We start from the raw sequence: 18,012 nt of genomic DNA on the forward strand, positions 1-18,012 counted from the left end.
ATCATGAGGAGGTTGAGGTGGGTGGGGTTCGGAGGGGGCGGGGTTTGGGCAGGGGTTAGCGGGAGGTGTATATTGTAGAGTCCCGGAAGAATTAGTGCTGCAAGGAGTTCTGTTGTGTTACGGTGCAGAGGTTCTCTTGATTTTTTTTTCTCATTCTTATTTGGTGTGGGTTCACAGTGTGGTGCATATTTGAAACAGTGTTAAAGGTGTTTGTACGGCCACCCTCAGTGTGACCTGTATGGCTGTTGACCAAGTATGCTTGCATTCACTTGTGTGTGTGTGTAAAGCCGTAGGTATTATGTGATTGGGCTGCCACGCAAAGGCAGTCCCTTTAAGGTTTATTGCCGCTCTGTACTTCTTCCTAATTCTGTGTACCATTCCGTACAGCAGCGTTTAAAAAAAGTTATACTTTCCGATATTACATTTTAAAGCATTTATCGGCTAATATTATCAGACATCTCTAATTGATATCATTATTATTTAATCTAATAATATTCTGTATTAGTATTATTATTTTTAGAGTTTAATATTATTAATATCATTACTATTATTATTATTATTCTTTTCAATGTTATATTTTGATAAATATATAATGCAATTAGTACATAATTGTGAAATTTTATTACAATAGTTATTTAATAATCAATTACATTTAAATAACTTTTCCTTTCGCTTGTCTTTATTATGTGCATAAATGTACTGTTAGTCTCAAGTCAGCAAGTGTGCTGTATTTTTGGACGCCATTAATTATTTCCCATTTTTACTATTATTTCTATTGAGAAAGTTTCATAAAGAATGGCCAAAAAGGCCATTGGAAGTTTTTTTGTTAAAGCAGAAGACAGGAGGAGTTTAATAAAAATGGTAATAATAAGACAGCAATTTAATTAGTTTAAAACCTACAGTGAGTACATAGCCATAAACATTGTGTATAAGTACATGTGTTTGAAAAAAAATTGTCGCAAATAATCGCAATATTAATTTTTAAAAGAAATGTCAGGATTAATTTTTTTGCAGAATCCAGTGTCTAAATGCACATTTGGTTTACTGTTGTTTAAATTGAATGAATTATGCTTTTGCTAAGCTTATTTTCCATTGCTTAATTACCATATTTACTCTTGTCAGTCGTATCATGTCAAAACAATACATTTTTAAGCAACAGAAATTGACATTACATTGATATTAAGATTTACTTTTTTTTTTTAATCCAATTCAAAAATGGAGCATTTGAAGCTCCATACTAACAGAATAAATCAAGACATGTTGATGTGTATATGTGATGGTAGGTTGGAAGAGTTGATCTGACAAGCACCTCTTACGTTTATTCGCGCCTGGTAGGAAATGGCCCCTGCTGAATTGTTGCAGATGCAGCGATAAACCCCTCCATCCGGGACCTGGGTCTGGCTGATGTTGAGATGGCTGACAACGTGACCTTCGGTGTTGGTGTAGTAGGAAATCCGATGGCGGCTGTCCCGTATTACTGGCTCGTCATCAAGTGTCCAGGTCACCCTGGGCTCCGGTGTGCCCTTCACAGTGCATGACAGCGATACAAACTCATTGATGTTGTAGACCTTCTCGCTAAATGATGCCAGAATCTTTGGTGTACCGTCTGGGGAGAGTCAGTAGAGAGAGACGGCCATATTAGTATTAAAGCAAATGGAATTAATTCACATTTTTTTCCAATCTAATTTGTTGTTGTTTAAGGACAAGAATTTCAGATTTGTCCTCTGTGGTTTTCTGGGATCACAAATCTCTATGTAACTATAATAGTTATATAACCTGCAGTATTCAGCCAGTGTGAGACATTTAACAGATTTTCATTTGCAATGCCAAGCAAACAGGCAGCAATTACATGTTCGAGATGTTAGAGTGTGAAGATTACCTCTTATCGTCTCTTTTTATCGTCAAAAAGCAGCATTACAGATCACTCTCAACAGTTAACAAATTGTTTTAATGTCCAGGGGTAAATGTGTGTTTAAGATGAAGTAACACTTGTCATGTATGAAGCATACACAGAGAATGTCTGCAACAGGCCATGGACGATAAGAAAGCCTTAGGTGTGTTTTTTTCTGTAATTATAATCAATTATTACTATTATACATTACAATTAATTAAAACTAGGTCAGTCAAATGATTAAAATGTTAATGGCGATATCACATTGTTCATAGTTAACTCAAAATTAATTGTGATTAATCGCAAATGGATCAAATTTTATCATCCTTAGTAAGTGTACCCTAGGCCAGTGGTTCTCAAATGGGGGTATGTGTACCCCTGGGGGTACTTGAAGGTATGCCAAGGGGTATGTGAGATTTTAAAAAAATATTCTAAAACTAGCAACAATTCAAAATCCTTTATAAATATATTTATTGAATAATACTTCAACAAAATACGAATCTAAGTTCATGAACTGTGAAAAGAAATGCAACAATGCAATATTCATTTTTGTGGACATGTTCCATAAATATTGATGTTAAAGATTAATTTTTTGGTGAAAAAATGTTTGGAATTAAGTTCATGAATCCAGATGCATCTCTATTACAATCCCCAAAGAGAGCACTTTAAGTTGATGATTACTTCTATGTGTAGAAATCTTTATTTATAATTGAATCACTTGTTTATTTTCCAACAAGTTTTTAGTTATTTTTATATCTTTTTTTCCAAATAGTGAGCAATGAGTAATATTTTGCACTATTATACAATTTAATAAGTCAGAAACTAATGACATAGTGCTGTATTTTACATCTTTATCTCTTTTTTTCAATGCTTTGCTCTGATTAGGGGGTACTTGAATTAAAAAAAATGTTCACAGGGGGTACATCACTGAAAAAAGGTTGAGAACCACTGCCCTAGACAGATAATTTTCAAGTTTTCACACCATGAACGGACAATTAATTTGCTTTAATGAATTATGTGTTAAACATTAGGCCTTTTTTCAAACAGCCCAACACAAAAAGGACAAACACGATTTAATTAACATTGGAAAATAAATTGCCTGCTGTGTGTTGGTGTCTTGCCAGATTTCGTATTTTGTAGGAATACAGGATTTGTATTCCTGCTTTAGGAGCACTTGCATTCAGAGGAGGAGCTACATTTCCATGTTTCAATATGGGAATTGAAATGATTATGCTTTGATTGTTAAACGTCTGATCTGAACCAAAATTGATCCCCAGCAACTCTTCAAAGCATCAAACAGGTTTATATGTGGTTATAGAGTATATATATTTTCTCATTCTGTTGTGCACACTCTTGGAGTCAACAAATGCATAGTCATGTACATAGTTTATATACCACCCGCCCCCACACACCTCACTTCTTGTATAAATTGTTTTTCAAATCACCTGACATGTATAGTTTGTATATGTACATAATTTATCAATTTTTTAACGCATTTTTTCATATACATGTTACAGGTTATATATATTTTATTATTGAATGTATCAAATGTGATGAATATTTAATGTACCACAATGGAAACAAGCCTTTTGGCTTTTTGTGCCATCCATTTGTCTTTTTAAAGCATGACATGGATTCAATTCTTTAAGATGTCAATAAACTTCTCAATCAGTCAATCAAACAAAAGATGTTTGGTAATGTCCATCCATTTTCTATTGCTTGTCTATTTCATGTTGTGCAAGTTAACGGTCTTCATAATTTCATGTTGTGCAAGTTAACGGTCTTCATAATACTGCATGACATTGTTTTAATAGAATAGAATAGAATAGAATAGAAATTACTTTATTGATCCCTGCGGGAAATTCAGATGGATTTAACATCCATCCATCCATTTTCTACTTCTCTATTAATTAAAAACATGTAATATTCAGCCTGCTAATAATTCTCTAATTGAGGACATGACACAAACATCCATCCATCCATCCATCCATCCATCCATTTCATACCGCTTATTCCATTTGGGGTCGCGGGGGACGCTGGTGCCTATCTCAGCTACAATCGGGCAGAAGGCAGGGTACACCCTGGACAAGTCGCCACCTCATCACAGGGCCAACACAGATAGACAGACAACATTCACACTCACATTCACACACTAGGGCCAATTTAGTGTTGCCAATCAACCTATCCCCAGGTGCATGTTTTTGGAGGTGGAAAGAAGCCGGAGTACCCGGAGGGAACCCATGCAGTCACAGGGAGAACATGCAAACTTCACACAGAAAGATTCCGAGCCCGGGTTTGAACCCTGACTACTCAGGACCTTCGTATTGTGAGGCAGACGCACTAACCCCTCTGCCACCGTGAAGCCCATGACGCAAACATGTGATAAAATCATTTGTAATATTTTCAGCCAGCCAGAAATGAAGACGTAAATATTCGGCAGCGGCTCCTTTAGATAAATAGATAGGTTTATACAGGAATATTGGGTTCCTCTCCTTGTCTATTTTAGCAAAGTTTCAGTTGATTGAGAGAAGGATGACCTGTTATCAAAGCTCTATGGGGGTTCACGCACCCATTCATTGGTGGACTAACCAGTTGTCATTCAAACCGCAGTTGCATCGGATACATATGTGATTTATAACGTATTTTCAAAGATTTAAAACAATCTGAATTGTACTGTTTTGATATGAAAAGTTCTGATACATGTCTCACATTGGCAAAAATATCCCAGTTGACCTGCAGTGTATTTGACCTACATAGCCATAGACTCTAGTGTCTTTGTTGCTGAATGTTGAATGCAGTTTGCTGGACGCTATTAAGGGGTCACCCACTATAAACACTCGAAAGGTCAGACGTCCACAGACAACATGGTGGCGAAGCATCCGGACGGGCTTAAAGAATAATAGCTTCAATTTAAGGCTGGGCGATATACCGATATGCTCAATATATCGCGGGTTTGTCTCTGTGCGATATAGAAAATGACCACATCGTGATATTCGAGTATATGTTCTCACGCAGTTGCTTTTAGCTGCGGGCATTAGACTGCATGCGTTCCTCCCTCTTCTTGTCCCTCCTTCTCACAGAGATTTAAAACAAGCGCACCTTCTTACATACGTCAGACGTGCAACGTCACACGCCCTCCCCGAGCAGAGAGGTAGCGACATGGGTAACGTTAGCTGTGATGCTAACGGCGAGGTGAGGGTGGTAATACTAGAGAGAGAAGGTGCGAAACTGGAAACAAATGGAGGAAGAATTAATTCCCAAGAAAAACAGCACGGGGTGCATCGTCTGGCGGTGGTTTGGCTTCAAGCAGGAATATGTTCAACATTTATGCGACAGAAGCGTTGCTACAAAAAGTAGCAGCACTGCTAATTTGTAGCATCATTTGAAAAGTCACCCACGAGAGAATGAAGAGTGCTTGAAACTCCGCATGTCAACATCTCCGTTCGGTGCCACACCCACAAAATGCCGAGGCAACTATTTCCAGATCAACACCGTAGGACATATACTATTTGATATGAAACTAATTTGTATGTGACAGTTATTTAAATATCTTTTGTGACATCATGCACAAAAGTGCATTTTATTTGTTCTAAACTATTGTAGTGGCATTCTGTACAAAAAGTACACTTTCATTTAGTGTTGTTTTGATATGTCATCTTAGTGACATCATGCACAAAAGTGCACTAATAGCTTGTTTTAAAATGTCTCTGACAATCTTGCACTTTCTGTTTTGAAATGACATGAATGTTTGTGCCACTGCTTAATAACTGTTTAATAAATACAGTTTTGGTCAATTGACTTAGTTGTGATTTCCCTCTCTGCATGAAAGTTTAAAATGAGCATATATTAATGCAGTATGAACAAGAATGTTTTAATGTAGACACATAGAATCATTATTCTGCTGTGATTATATGTACCAAGTGTTCCTTCAAGGCTAAGGCAAAACATCGAGATATATATCGTGTATCGCGATATGGCCTAAAAATATCGAGATATGAGAAAAAGGCCATATCACTAAGCCCTACTTAAACTGATAAAATGTACTCCATTTCACAAACGACAGAATGTGCTCGGCTCAGTTGTCGCCCTACGGTATCGTTGGAGGATCTAAATCTAAGTCACCATGTAAGAATATCCAGCGATTTGTTGAATCATTGTTTCTGATTAGTTATCTGTCTCTGCAGCATCTAAGTGACCTCATTATCTGTAAACACTGTTTTGCATATTGTAGCAAGCCAGGTTCTCTAATCACATGCAGGTATTTTTCTCATATGAATATGAACTGCTGTAATGTCTGACATTATTCAACAACCCAGAAGCAGACTAAGCGTTCTGTACACATTCCTAACACCAGAAAGATGATACATGGTACACGCGAGTCTTGATGTGTAAGATTCTGACCTTCCAAGATGACCTGAACAAAGTCCTGGGCTGACATCTTCCCATGTCTGGCAAAGCATTGATATGCTCCTCCGTCGCTTTTGGCCATCCCAGCCATAACGAGGTTTTCCCTGTTTTGACCCGTCATCCGGACGCTGTTACTGGGGTAGATGAGCTCACCGTTGCGATACCAAGACAACTGGTACTCTTCAGAGCCAGTTACACCGCAAGTGAGTGAAACCTGGCTGCCAACGCTGCCCTTCACCTTTCGAGGGCTCACCACAACTTTCAGGGTCTCTGTGGGTTAGAGAGGACACTGGTCAACAGTGGAAATAAAGACATGGAAAAATCCTTTTAGGAAAGCAAAGACAAAGGTGAAGTTTAAATACTTTAACAATAACAGCTAATTATACATGACAGAAGCCCTTCTTGCTTCTTTATGTTGTATATTGATTGTTTGAGATTTCCATTAACAAATGTTTCAACGCACCCTGTCAATGTACAGTCTTTGCATGGTCATTTATACTATCTCCGAATAGTTTCAGTTTTGTTTCAATTTAACGACTGTTGCTGTTTTTATTTGTTCTTGCCAGAAAAAAATGGTTTATTCTGCTCATTTCAGGTGATTTGCAGTTGTATTGAAGCCAAGTGAAGCACTATAATAGGTTTATTTGCATAAAAAAACTCCAAATATCTCAAGTTGTGTACTGCATTGTTCTGCTTTTGGATTCCGCAGCCTGGTCTGTTGTGATTGGTCAGGAGTAAAGGGTTGGCTCCAACCAGGCAAGGATATCCTAATTGTTATGACATGAGGCTTTATACGTGAGATTATCTTTACCTTTGGTTAGTACTCACTTGTAGTGGTGTGTACACATTTTCATAACCAAAACCATGGACCTTATCCTGACTGTCTAAGTATTGGGATTAGTTCGTTTTATAATTTTGAACTTTAACATCCTTGGGAAGTTATTCCTATTCAATCAGACACTAATGCTGGTCTGAGAAGTAAAAACAATATGGGATTAAATCGGCTTGCATTTCAACTTGCTGACATAAGCGCTCCGATGCGGGCAACCCTTACGTCCTTACCTTTTCTTCCTCGTCAGCTAAATGTCTTCAATGTAAGCACACAAGGTTGGTCTTTTCTTGAATATTAGCCAATTAATTTACAAGAAGTAAACATAGTAGGCTATAGGCAATACAACAGCTAAGAACACAACAGCAAGATGTAGGTAATAGGCTACGGACAGAATAGGATTGCAGTCCAAAACTCCACATTTTAAAATATAATTGAGTATCAAATAATTATAGTTTTATAATAGTTACACATACAATGTGCCCAAGGCAATAGCGTATAACTAAGTATTCAGTAACAAACATGTCTGCATCATTCAATTTACAGTGTCATGGGCTAAACTTAATGTATTATTGTCGCACCTACATGTCGCCAAAAAACAGTTACCACTCCACTTCAACTTAAAGTCAGCATAAATCAAATTCAGACTGTTAATTATTACAGTGTTTTCAAACTTAACAATGTTCTCTGTTTGATTCATTTCACTTCATCAAACCTTTTTTACCATTCCAGTTGCTGAAAAAGTTGTATTGGGACACACCTAATATTAATTGATATTCATTATGAATTTAAAAAAAAAATGATTTGCTTGTTACTGACCTTTCACAAGAAGCCTGCCAACCACCTCAGCATTGCCGTAGCCATTCCACACCTCACACACATACGCGCCCGTGTCGCTGGGTTGTGTTCTCTCAATGAGCAACCCCGTCACACTCTGTCGGTACCGTGTGTCGGGCTCCAGGGGTCGGTTGTCCTTCAGCCAGCGGTACTTGGGCGCCGGGTGACCTGAGGCTTTGCAAGGCAACTCCACCCGATGAGAAGCCATCACCTCGCGGCGTTCAAAGCTGTCCAGGATGTGTGGTGCTGAGTTTGTGGGATCTATGGGGAGCAGTCATATGCTATCACTTAGAATGTACAATGTTGACTTTTGTAGTGTAAGACATTGAAAAATTCAATAAATTAACTGTTTTGCCCTTTGTTACCAGGCGTGCGATGGTACATGCGTTTTTTTGTCTGATTGAAACATTGGTTTCATTTATATTGTAAACCAACTGCAATTATTCAATAAACGCATAAATACATATTACATTATATAATACATGAATGCAGAAGAAATTATATCAGACACTGTGGTTGTTTTAAAATAAAAACAAATGAATACATGTTTCATATCATATATTAACTAATTAATAATAATAATAATAATAACAGTAATACATTTTTACCCATTAAATAATAAATAACTCAATTAAATGCCTTTTTCTTTAACTTTTCCACTGCTGAATAAGATACCTGAAAACTTTACTTTACTATAACACAGGGGTAGGGAACCTATGGCTTTCGAGCCAGATGTGGCTTTTTTGATGACTGCATCAGCCTCTTGGATAAATCTTAGCTGACATTAGTTAACACAGTAAGTAATTAGTAATTCTGCTGGTAATCACTGTATTAAAAATAAAGTTCAAAATATAAAACATTCTCATGCATTTTAATCCATCCATTCGTTTTTTTACCACACCTGTTCAAGAAGTCGCAATAATGGTAAGTAGTATTGTATTTATTATAGATTAGCTTCAGAATAACAATGTTAGTAAAAAGAATAAGAGACTTATTGTACCCTAAAAATGTTGGTCTTACTTAAAAATGCACGCATTTAGTTGTATTCAGTGTTAAAAAATATTATATTGCTCTCATAGAAATACATTTTAAAATATTTGGCTTTCATGGGGATAGGTTGATTGGCAACACTAATTGGTCCCTAGTGTGTGAATGTGAGTGTGAATGTTGTCTGTCTATCTGTGTTGGCCTTGCGATGAGGTGGCGACTTGTCCAGGGTGTACCCTGCCTTCCGCCCGACTGTAGCTGAGATAGGCGCCAGCGCCCCCCGCAACCCCGAAAGGGAATAAGCGGTAGAAAATGGTTGGATGGATGGGCTCTCTCAGCCAAGAAGGTTCCCGACCCCTGCTATAACACATGTATTGCCAAATAGAAGCCATAGCTATCAATAGTGCCAAGAAAAAGCCAGAACTTGATAACCCTCTTCCCAAGTTAAATAATTATTTTTGGGAAGAATTGGCCTTCTCAGTGAAATAAACGGACAAGGACAAGTGAATATATTGAAAGTGTTAGGAAAACGCATGACAGCCGTTCTGTTACCCCGAGATGAAATAACCAGGAGAGCTGAGAGCAGGTAAGATGACTTTAATACTCATCAAAACAAAAAAACACCAAGCAGTCTTGCCATCAGAAGTTCCAATAATAGAATTATCATCGAGCACTGAGGAGTGCTCGGGACAAAGTATAAATAGGATACATGTTGACTGGCAGCAGGTGTGGACCTGCTGCCAATCAATGCCAGGTGAGGAAAATAGTGTTCAGCGGAACAAACGGGAAATAATTCAAAGTAAGAGCACTGACAAGAAACAGATTCCGGATGTTCCCTGGATACAAGAGCGGTCAAAAATCCAAAAGTTACGGGAGGGTGGAGGGAGGACTTGGCGGAGGGTCGCCAGGCCGAGTGTCTCCGCAGGCAGCGAGGGAAAGTCAGGTGGCGGCGACGTGTTGAACGCCGCTGGAACTGGCGAGGCAGGCGACCACGGAGCGGCCACATTAGTGGCCGACATGTAGGCGGAAGCGCGTGGCACCTGAGCACCAACAGCTGCGAAGGTCCACACGCAGGTTCTGCAGATCGCTGTCAACAGCGTGGAGGAAGTCCATAACACCGCCTTATCTTTGGTGGATGAGGAGGAGGTCACGCAGCTGGCAGCGACGATGATGACGACATCGCCATGGGAGGAGTTTTCGATAGTGGCACCGTGCAGAGTCCCGCCGGTGACGCGGAAGATGTCTGCGCCGTGCGCAGGCGATCCAGAGAAAATGTCATCATGGCCGGAGTCGTCGACGATGATGACGACACTGAAGACGGTGGCGCTCTGCAAAAGCCCGTCAGAGATGATGATGTCGTAAGAGGAGCCGATGACAATGGTGAAGAACGCGGCGTGTGCTTCCCAGCACAGATGGCGGTATTAGCCCCCCTCCACCAGGCGGCTGCCAGACGCCGTACATTATTGGGAGAAGACGCGCCTGGTTGTCGGTGTCCCCTGGTACAAAAACCATGGATGGGCGGAAGGGGGCCAGGAGGAGGGTTAAAGACACGTCCCGCGCAGATTCCCAACAGGAGGCCAGGAGGGACATCATGGAGGGCTCCACTGGAGCCTTCGCCGGACTGGCAGAACGAGCGGGTGCTGGCAGGAAGAGCAGCTGTGGTGCAGCTGCTGGAAGCTGCCTAGGAGCAGGAACAGGTGCTGGGGGTCCAGCCGGTGTTGGGCGTTGTGGCGCCGCGACCGGCATAAGACGCGGGGCTGTGACCGGCGTGCGACGCCGTGTGGGAACCGTTGGTCGACGCGCCTGCACAGGCGATTGCCGTGGAGCCGGGACAGGATGCACAGTAGGCGACGGGACAGATGGTGGCGGTGGCCGCGCCGGTCGGAGATCCGGAACCGGCGGCCGAGCCGGGACGAGGGAAGGCGGCGGTGTCCGCGCCGGTTGGAGAGCCGGAACCGGCGGTCGAGGCGGAGGGAGAAGGTCCGAGCCTGCTGTGGGCTGGGACCGCACAAATCTGGCTTTCAAGTCCTCAATGAATTGTGCGGTGCATAACGTCGGATGTGGATCGCCGACAGGGGTTCTCGCGAGGTAACAATATTCTGGCTCGATGATACTGTTAGGAAAACGCATGACTGCCATTCTGTTACCCCGAGATGCAAGAACCAGGAGAGCTGAGAGCAGGTTAGATGACTTTAATTCTCATCAAAACAAAAAAACACCAAGCAGTCTTGCCAACAGAAGTTTCAAACATAGAATTATCATCGAGCACTGAGGAGTGCTCGAGACAAAGTATAAATAGGATACATGTTGATTGGCAGCTGGTATAGACCGGCTGCCAATCAACGGCAGGTGAGGAAAAAACAGTGTTCAGCGGAACAAACGGGAAATAATTCAAAGTAAGAGCACTGACAGGAAGTGAATACAAAAACAAGGAAAGAAACAGAAATTAAGTGACAGATCGTCACAGAAAGCAGTGTCAAAAATACATCTATACCTGTTTTTTTCAGTATCATCAGGAGATTGACGAGCCGCGTGAGCACTGAGTTGGTGCCAAAAAAGATCTGTCTTTAAAAACCCCCAGTGTTTCCTTATAGGTGGGTTGAAACTACGTGACCTAATACTGCTGGTATTCAGGCGACAGTCTGAGCCTCATTTGGCTACTGTTTTTTTTTACCTGAATCCATGCAGATTTAGGCCTATTTTGAAAGGTTTACCGGTAAATATAAAAGCGATTTAAAAAAATGGGGTGGAGTGGATTTTTAGACTCTAAAGCAGGGGTCTCAAACAACGTCTCGCGGGCCAATTGCGTCCCGCGAGACGTTGTTTTGCGGCCCGCGCTTAAATATGACAATTTAATGTATGTGCGGCCCGCGAGTTTAATATGAACAAAACTTGACAGCGTCTTACTACCCAAAATTCTCGATTTCCACGGGAGTCCCCATAGAATCAATCGCGCTATTCATGGCAGTACTGTAACGGTACAATTCTTAACACCCACTAAATCCTGTACAGGCAGTGTACAAGCCAAATTGTTTGTCACCTTTGGCTGAGCAGTTAACATGTGTGACGTTACAAGACATATTTGGTCACCAACTACACAAGTCAAACTAAGGGTGGCCGTAAAAAAAACTTTAAAACTGTTACAAATATGTACTAGACCGTTAATCCACGCCAAACAAGAATGACAAACATATTTCAGGAGAACATCCATACTGTAATAGAACATGAACTCAACAGAACAAATACCCACAATTCAATGCAGCCCTGACTCTTCCGGGGTACAATACACACACCCACGCTACCCCCAACCCCCCACTCCCCCACCCTACCTACTTGCGTCGGTTGAGGTGGTGTATGTAGCCCAGGAGAGATGGGGCTGCAAGGTGTTGTGGGTATTTGTTCTCTTGTGTTTAAGTTGTGTTAGGGTGCGAAAATTCTCCCAAAATGTGTTGGTCATTCTTGTTTGATGTCGGTTCACAGTGTGGCCCATATTTGTAACAGTGTTAAAGTTGTTTATACGGCCACCCTCTGTGTGACCTGTATGGCTGTTGAATAAGTACGTCTTCCTGCCACATACGTTGTTCTACACAAGTCTCATACAACATGTTTTAGAGCCGGCACGTTGGTTGTGTGATGTAAAAGCGTGCACGATGACATGTAGTAGAGCAGTAGTCCTCTATAAGGGGTGCGCTATACCCCGGAAGTAATTGAAGGTATGCTAAGGCAGTGGTTCTCAACCTTTTTTCACTGACGTACCCCCTGTGAACATTTTTTTAAGTCAAGTACCCTCTAATCAGAGCAAAGCATTTTTGGTTGGAAAGAAGAGATAAAGAAGTAAAATACAGCACTATGTCATCAGTTTCTGATTTATTGAATTGTATAACAGTGCAAGATATTGCTCATTTGTAGTGGTCTTTCTTGAACTATTTGGAAAAAAAGATAGAAAAATAACTAAAAACTTGTTGAAAAATAAACAAGTGTTTCAATTCTAAATAAAGATTTCTACACATAGAAGTAATCATCAATTTAAAGTGCCCTCTTTGGGGATTGTAATAGAGTCCATCTGGATTCATGAACTTCATTCTAAACATTTCTTCACAAAAAAAAGAAATCTTTAACATCAATATTTATGGAACATGTCCACAAAAATACTAGCTGTCAACACTGAATATTGCATTGTTGTATTACTTTGCACAGTTTATGAACTTACATTCATATTTTGTTGAGTATCATTCAATAGATATATTTATAAAGGATTTTTGAATTGTTGCTTTTTTTTTTGAATTTTTTTTTAAAAATCTCACTTACCCCTCTTTTGAGAACCACTGTGCTAAGGGACAAGAGTGATCTACGTATTAAAAACATTTTAAAAAGTAACAGAAATTCATAAATCCATAAAAAATATGTTTATTGAATAATACTTCAATGAAATATGAATATAAAGTCATAAACAGTGAAAAAATAATACAAACAAAATTCAGTGTTGACAGCTAGACTTTTTATGGACATGTTCCATAAATATTGATGTTAAAGATTTCTTTTTTTGTGAAGAAATGTTTAGAATTAAGTTCATGAATCCAGATGGATCTCTATTACAATCCCCAAAGAGGGCACTTTAAGTTGATGATTACTTCTATGTGTAGAAATCTTTATTTATAATTGAATCACTTCTTCACTTGTTTATTTTTCAACAAGTTTTTTTGTTATTTTTATATCTTTTTTTCCACATAGTTCAAGAAAGACTACTACAAATGAACAATATTTTGCACTGTTATACAATTTAATAAATCCGAAACTGATGACATAGTGCTGTATTTTACTTCTTTATCTCTTTTTTTCAAACAAAAATGCTTTGCTCTGATTAGGGGGTACTTGAATTAAAAAAAATTTCACAGGGAGTACATCACTGAAAAAAGTTTGAGAACCACTGTTGTAGAGGACGTTAAAGGCAGTGCAGTCACGACAGCCCTTAATAATGTCGGTCGGGTGAAAATTGGGAAAAATTTGGGAGAATTTTTGCACCGGTATATTGTCAGGAAGTGCACTGAAATTCAGGAGTCCCCGGAAAAATCGTGAGGATTGGCAAGTATGTTGCTAGGGCGGAAAAGCCATTCATAGAAGGTGAATTCATTAAAAAGTGCATGTTAGATTTTTTAAGAAATCTTTTCTTGCGGCCCAGCCTCACCCAGTTCCTGCATCCAGTGGCCTCCAGGTAGATTGAGTTTGAGACCCCTGCTCTAAAGATAAATATTTAAAAGAAACAGATTCAAACGCCTTATCATTACCAAGAGGCTACTGCTACCTCACTTCACTTGACACATACGGTATTTAGAGAACAAACGATTGGAGGCACATCATGTCTTTACATCTGAAGGTTTCACTCACAAATTAAATATTGATCCGTGAAAGACAAGGTTGGACTTATTCGTTCATCAGTAAGTAACGTATTTGATTTGACCTAAAGAGTGCCCTTCTGCTGTGATTGAAACGCTAATGAGTAAAAGGATACGGTTTTTGCAGTTGATTTCCTGCTACAAATATTAGTCTCATCTACATTTCATGTTTGGAATTGTTTTTATGGTGTGATGTATATATTTTGTCTTTTTATTCAGCTATAGATGTCCCTGTTGTTCAGCAATGTTTGCTTGCAATATCAAGATTTAGTATATGCTGTTGAGCGTACAAGAGATTTATTTATGTAGTTTATTAATACTATTGAGGATACTATCTTGATGCCAACAAATATCACCAAAGACGCTATAGTGTAGTCATCCGTGTGGAATAAAGCACTTGTCTTTCCTCCACAACAACAACTAAGATTTTAGTTTCTATTATGAAAATCCCAAAAGAAAATATGGCGAATTGGACCAACAATCACAATCATTAGTTATATTTAGGCATAGCAACCACAAAAGAACAAAATACTTATATGATCTATAGTAATTTATTTGTTTATTTTTACTATCAAATACTTTTAATATAACTTGATTGCAGTTTTTTAAAACAATTCAAATGTTCAAACAAACATTTTACAAAGTGATTGCTGCAGGCACAAGCGGTCTGATTGTATTCCACAAGATGATGAAAGTGATATTTTTAAGAGCCATTTCCTTGACGCACTTTTGTTTTTTCCTGACTTTATTACCTTAATGGGCAGCAATAAAGGATTTTCTGATCAAACGCTACACTCACACTTGTTTTAATGCTACGCTCAAGCTGCTTGACAATCGTGTGAATTAAGCAAAGAAGAACTACTGTAGCGCCCAACAACTAGCAAACATTGCTGAACAACAGGGACATATACAACTAAATAATGAGACAAGCTTTGAACTTCGCACCATAAAAACAACTGAAGACATGAATTGTAGATGAGACTAATATTTGTAGCAGGAAATAAACTTCAGATACACTTATCATTTTTCTTATTAACTTCACGATCACAGAAGCAGTGCACTCGTTATGTCAATCAAATAAATATGTTACTTGCCGATGCACAAATAAGTTCAATTTTGTCTTTCATGGATTAATGCTTAATTTGTGTACCCCTCAGATGTAAAGACATTATGTGCATAAAGAAGCACATTAAAATATAAGTTATTAAAGACAAGGCGTTTGATATACCGTATTTTTCCGACTATAAGTCGTGTTTTTTTTTTAAGTTTGGCCGGGGGTGAGACTTGGCCAAACTATAAAAAAAATAAAATAAATAAATAAATAAAAACAATTTTGGGGTTTGGCCGGGTGTCACCCCCCGCTGGACTGTGGAGAAGGCTGCGACTTATAGTCCGAAAAATACTGTAATATTTTACCCGCACCCGAACGTCGTTAGTACTTGAAGTGCAAGGCAGAAGGTATTGGGTTTGAACGCTGTTCGGGGTTAAAGGTTTGGTATGTTTTTTGAATTTATGTTTTCATGATGTTAAAATTGTTTAATATGCTAAACTTCAGGATATTAATAATAAGTGGACTGTTAAAAATCATGCTGATTATCAAAGATGTCAAATGAGTGATAGATAGTTATAGCTCAATTAAAACTTTTGTTATTCTGGAAATTTATTCCGTTGCTCAAGGTAATATTATTTATATGGTGCTAAGATACCCATGATTTTTGCCTTTCAAAGTTCCTCTTGAACAACCAATTTTTCTAACTCAGTATTTTTCGTATCCTAGTCACGGCCCTGGGCGCAACTACACTTTACACACTACTTCACTACACACCTAAATACAATATATATATATATATATATATATATATGCCCCAGAAATAGGAGAGTCCACCACAGATTCCCCAGGCACTGCTTCCTCATAGGAAGACATGTTGGTGGGATTGAGGAGGTCTTCGAAGTATTCCTTCCACCTATCCACAACATCCGCAGTTGAGGTCAGCAGAACACCATCCGCACCATAAACGGTGTTGATAATGCACTGCTTTCCCTTCCTGAGGCGGCGGACGGTGGTCCAGAATCGCTTTGAAGCCGTCCGGGAGTCGTTTTCCATGGCTTCCCCGAACTCCTCCCATGTCCGAGTTTTTGACTCCGCGACCGCTGAAGCCGCACACCGCTTGCCCTGTCGGTACCTGTCCACTACCTACGGAGTCCTATGAGCCAAAAGGACCCGATAGGACTCCTTCTTCAACTTGACGGCATCTCTCACCGCTGGTGTCCACCAAGGGGTTTTAGGATTGCCGCCCCGACAGGCACCAACTACCTTGCGGCCACAGCTTCGATCAGCCACCTCGACAATAGAGGTGCGGAACATGGTCCACTCGGACTCAATGTCCAGCACCTCCCTCGTGACATGTTCGAAGTTCTTCCGGAGGTGGGAATTGAAACTTTCTCTGACAGGAGACTGCCAGACGTTCCCAGCAGACCCTCACAATGCGTTTGGGCCTCCCAGGTCTGTCCGGCATCCTCCCCCACCATCGCAGCCAACTCACCACCAGGTGGTGATCGGTAGAAAGCTCCGCTCCTCTCTTCACCCGAGTGTCCAAAACATAAGGCCGCAAATCCGATGACAAAACTACAAAGTTGATCATGGAACTGCGGCCTAGGGTGTCCTGGTGCCAAGTGCACATATGGACACTCTTATGTTTGAACATGGTGTTTGTTATGGACAAACTGTGACGAGCACAAAAGTCCAATAACAAAACACCACTCGGGTTCAGATCCGGGCGGCCATTCTTCCCAATCACGCCTCTCCAGGTTTCACTGTCGTTGCCAACATGAGCGTTGAAGTCCCCCAGTAGGACAAGGGAATCACCCGGGGGAGCACTTTCCAGTACTCCCTCGAGTGTACCCAAAAAGGGTGGGTACTCTGAACTGCTGTTTGGTGCGTAAGCACAAACAACAGTCAGGACCTGTCCCCCCACCCAAAGGCGGAGGAAGGCTACCCTTTCGTCCACCGGGTTGAACTCCAATGTGAAGGCTTTAAACCGGGGGGCAACAAGAATTGCCACCCCAGCCCGTCGCCTCTCACTGCCGGCAACGCCAGAGTGGAAGAGGGTCCAGTCCCTCTCCAGAGAAGTGGTTCCAGAGCCCTTGCTGTGCGTCGAAGTGAGTCCGACTATATCCAGCCGGAACTTCTCCACTTCGCGCACTAGCTCAGGCTCTTTCCCCCCCAGTGAGGTGACGTTCCATGTCCCAAGAGCTAGCTTCTGTAGCCGAGGATCGGATCGCCAAGTGCCCTGCCTTCGGCTGCGGCCCAGCTCACATTGCACCCCAGCTCACATTGCACCCGACCTCTATGGCCCCTGCTATGGGTGGTGAGCCCATTGGAGGGGTGACCCATGTTGCCTCTTCGGGCTGTGCCCGGCCCGGCCCCATGGGAACAGGACCGGCCACCAGGCGCTCCCCATCGTGCCCCACCTCCGGGCCTGGCTCCAGAGGGGGGCCCCGGTGACCCGCGTACGGGCGAGGGAAATCTGGGTCCATGTTTTGTCTTCTTCATAGAGGTCTTCGAGCTGCTCTTTGTCTGGTCCCTCACCTAGAACCTGTTTGCCTTGGGAGACCCTAGGACAACATAGCTCCTAGGATCATTGGGACACGCAAACTCCTCTACCACA

General features: G+C 40.8%; 1 protein-coding gene across 2 annotated transcripts in view; it reads right to left on the minus strand.

Annotated features, from left to right (window-relative positions):
- Window positions 1-18,012, minus strand: part of dscama (Down syndrome cell adhesion molecule a) — a 349,961-nt gene that overhangs the window by 100,806 nt on the left and 231,143 nt on the right. For both annotated transcript variants that reach the window (XM_061898103.1, XM_061898104.1), the window contains exons 5-7: window positions 7,947-8,225; window positions 6,293-6,568; window positions 1,310-1,606 (exon numbers count right to left, since the gene is read on the minus strand). In XM_061898103.1, the coding sequence (XP_061754087.1) occupies window positions 1,310-1,606; window positions 6,293-6,568; window positions 7,947-8,225 (852 nt within the window). The remainder of the gene's footprint in view (window positions 1-1,309; window positions 1,607-6,292; window positions 6,569-7,946; window positions 8,226-18,012) is intronic.

The sequence above is a fragment of the Nerophis ophidion genome, linkage group LG04, assembly GCF_033978795.1.
Source record: "Nerophis ophidion isolate RoL-2023_Sa linkage group LG04, RoL_Noph_v1.0, whole genome shotgun sequence".
Taxonomy (NCBI): Eukaryota; Metazoa; Chordata; class Actinopteri; order Syngnathiformes; family Syngnathidae; genus Nerophis; species Nerophis ophidion.